Source organism: Scylla paramamosain, chromosome 6, assembly GCF_035594125.1.
Source record: "Scylla paramamosain isolate STU-SP2022 chromosome 6, ASM3559412v1, whole genome shotgun sequence".
In the NCBI taxonomy this organism is placed as follows: Eukaryota; Metazoa; Arthropoda; class Malacostraca; order Decapoda; family Portunidae; genus Scylla; species Scylla paramamosain.
The window spans coordinates 29,516,997-29,519,496 of NC_087156.1; the positions used below are offsets into that span (position 1 = coordinate 29,516,997).

At 45.4% G+C, this 2,500-nt stretch overlaps 1 protein-coding gene across 1 annotated transcript in view; it reads right to left on the reverse strand.

The window, feature by feature from the left end:
* Positions 1-2,000, reverse strand: part of LOC135101067 (NGFI-A-binding protein homolog) — a 152,794-nt gene extending 150,794 nt beyond the window's left edge. The window contains exons 1-2 of the mRNA XM_064004640.1: positions 1,976-2,000; positions 245-346 (exon numbers count right to left, since the gene is read on the reverse strand). Of these exons, the coding sequence (XP_063860710.1) occupies positions 245-346; positions 1,976-2,000 (127 nt within the window). The remainder of the gene's footprint in view (positions 1-244; positions 347-1,975) is intronic.
* Between the last annotated feature and the right edge of the window lie 500 nt (positions 2,001-2,500).

Below are 2,500 nucleotides of genomic sequence, written 5' to 3' on the forward strand. Positions count from 1 at the left end.
AATTAAAACACAAAAAAACTATAACTACCTAATAGCTAATCATCCAGGTACTACTAAGAGGTATACTAGGACCACTAGGGGGACTAGGGGTAGCAGCAGCGGCATCAGTAGCAGCAGCAGCAGCAGCAGCAGTGGGACGGTGGTAGCAGCATCAGCAGCAGCAGTACGGACGACAATGAAAGCCGGAGGGAAAAATCGAGAGAGACTATACTGACTGTAGTTTCATAATGACCTTTCACTCTACCTTGACTGATGAACGTGTCGTAGTAGTTCAGGAGGTTGGCTCGTTGCAGCACGCGGTACAGCTGCAACTCTGACTCGTTGGAGGGCTGCGAAGTCACGGCCACTGCAAAGAGAGACGAAAAGGTAAAATTAATACTTGAAGTTCAAACATGTGAGATCAATTTGTCTGTAAGGAGAACGAGAACGAGAACGAGAGAGAGAGAGAGAGAGAGAGAGAGAGAGAGAGAGAGAGAGAGAGAGAGAGAGAGAGAGAGAGAGAGAGAGAGAGAATGATAATGTACAAGCTTTAGAATATGATCAACTTAACTCATGGAAAAGCGTAAAAATTTCCTACACTTTTACCACCTGATTTTTCCCCGAGAGCCGTTTTCATTGCGTTCCCGGGAAAACAAAACAAAACACACACGCAAAAATACTAAGCAACTCGAAATGGTGCAGAAAGAGCTATTGGCACATAAGTGTGTATCTGCTACAAGAGCGCAGCTGAAATTAATGTATTCTGACACTTTCACGTGAACCTTAAAAAAAAAGGAGCCCCAAAAAGAAAAATAATACAGAACTAAAAAAAAAAAAGAGAAAAAAACTGACAATAAAATTAACAGATGGAAAAATGCAGCGTTATTATAACTGCTGAAACATTGTTCTTGTATTTACGTATTGCGCTTTTTTTTTTTTTAACTCCGGCGCGGAAAAAATGAGAGGATTGGTAAAATTAGCTTAAAAAAAGTGAGGGGTGTTGGTGTAATTGTTGAAAAGTCCGGTATTGTATCAGATACATTTTAACTTTTTTTGTGTGTCTGTTTTCGTTTTGGTGCGTCTTTTTTTTTTTCTTTTCGGTGCATGTACTTTTTTTTTAAACAGAGTCTCTCTCTCTCTCTCTCTCTCTCTCTCTCTCTCTCTCTCTCTCTCTCTCTCTCTGTGTGTGTGTGTGTGTGTGTGTGTGTGTGTGTGTGTGTGTGTGTGTGTGTGTGTGTGTGTGTGTGTGTGTGTGTGTGTGTGTCTTAACCATACGCACTGAAACAAGAATTTCTGTAGTATATTTCACTTTCTCTTGAGGAAGGTGGAGTCTATTTGTATTATTTTATACTGTTATGAAATTCAACCCCTCAAAAAAAAAAAAAAAAAGCATTAGAGACGAGAACATCGCCATACAGCTACCACCACCACTACTACCACCACCACCACACGTCCGTATTTTCCTCCTCGACACGAAAAAGGAAAATAATAGGAACAAGAGGAAGAAGAAAGGAAGAAAAGAAGAGGGGATAAAAAATCTGATTAATTCCCTTGTATTTCCCATGCAGCTCATAAAACAGAGACTAACGTTCCCACCAGCCCCTTCAGCCCCTCACACCATCGCCAGGCCGCGGAAAAATCGTAACTTCCTCCCATCACACGAGTACAAGGACGACATTAAAGTAAGTGGCGGTAGTAGTAGTAGTAGTAGTAGTAGTAGTAGTAGTAGTAGTAGTAGTAGTAGTAGTAGTAGTAGTAATAATAATAATAATAATAATATAACAATAGTACTGGTAATCATCGCCAAAGGAACCCAACAAAGCAACTTTACTCTTCCTCCTCCTGCTTCTTTCCACACTATTCCAGCTCTCTCTCTCTCTCTCTCTCTCTCTCTCTCTCTCTCTCTCTCTCTCTCTCTCTCTCTCTCTCTCTCTCTCCATACACACACAAACACACACCACTACCACCACCGCCTGCAGGAGAGCCACGCCCCTACCTTCCCCTTCCTCGAGAGACTCCATGGGGGCAGAGGCGGAGGTCGCGCGCCACGCCACCTCGCCCACGACCGTCACCACGTCACAAAAACCACCACAATACTAAATGGTCTCTATGGCCAGACACGTGAGGAGCCGCGCCTTGGGGGAGGACAGAGGGGGTTGGAGAGGGAGGGAGAGGGAGAGGGAGACGGAGGGAGAGGGGAGAGAAAGGAGAGTGGAGTAAGGGCAATGAAGGGAGGGATGAGGAGGAAGGGATGGGAGGGAGGGAGATGGTTGATGCAGCGTGGAAAGAGAGGGAGAGAGAGAGGAAGGGGAGGGAGGGAGAGAGGGAGAGGGAAAGTTTGGGAGGGATGAGAGTTTGTAGGGTAATGTATGGATGCAGGAGGGAGAGGGAAAGGGAGGGAGGGAGGGATGCATCTGTGCCACGTGCCTGTGAGTGGAACGGGGTGAGGAGTGAGGGGGGATAAACAAGGGGGGAGAGAGAGGTGAAGGGATGAATGGAGGGAGGGAGCAAGGGATGGAGG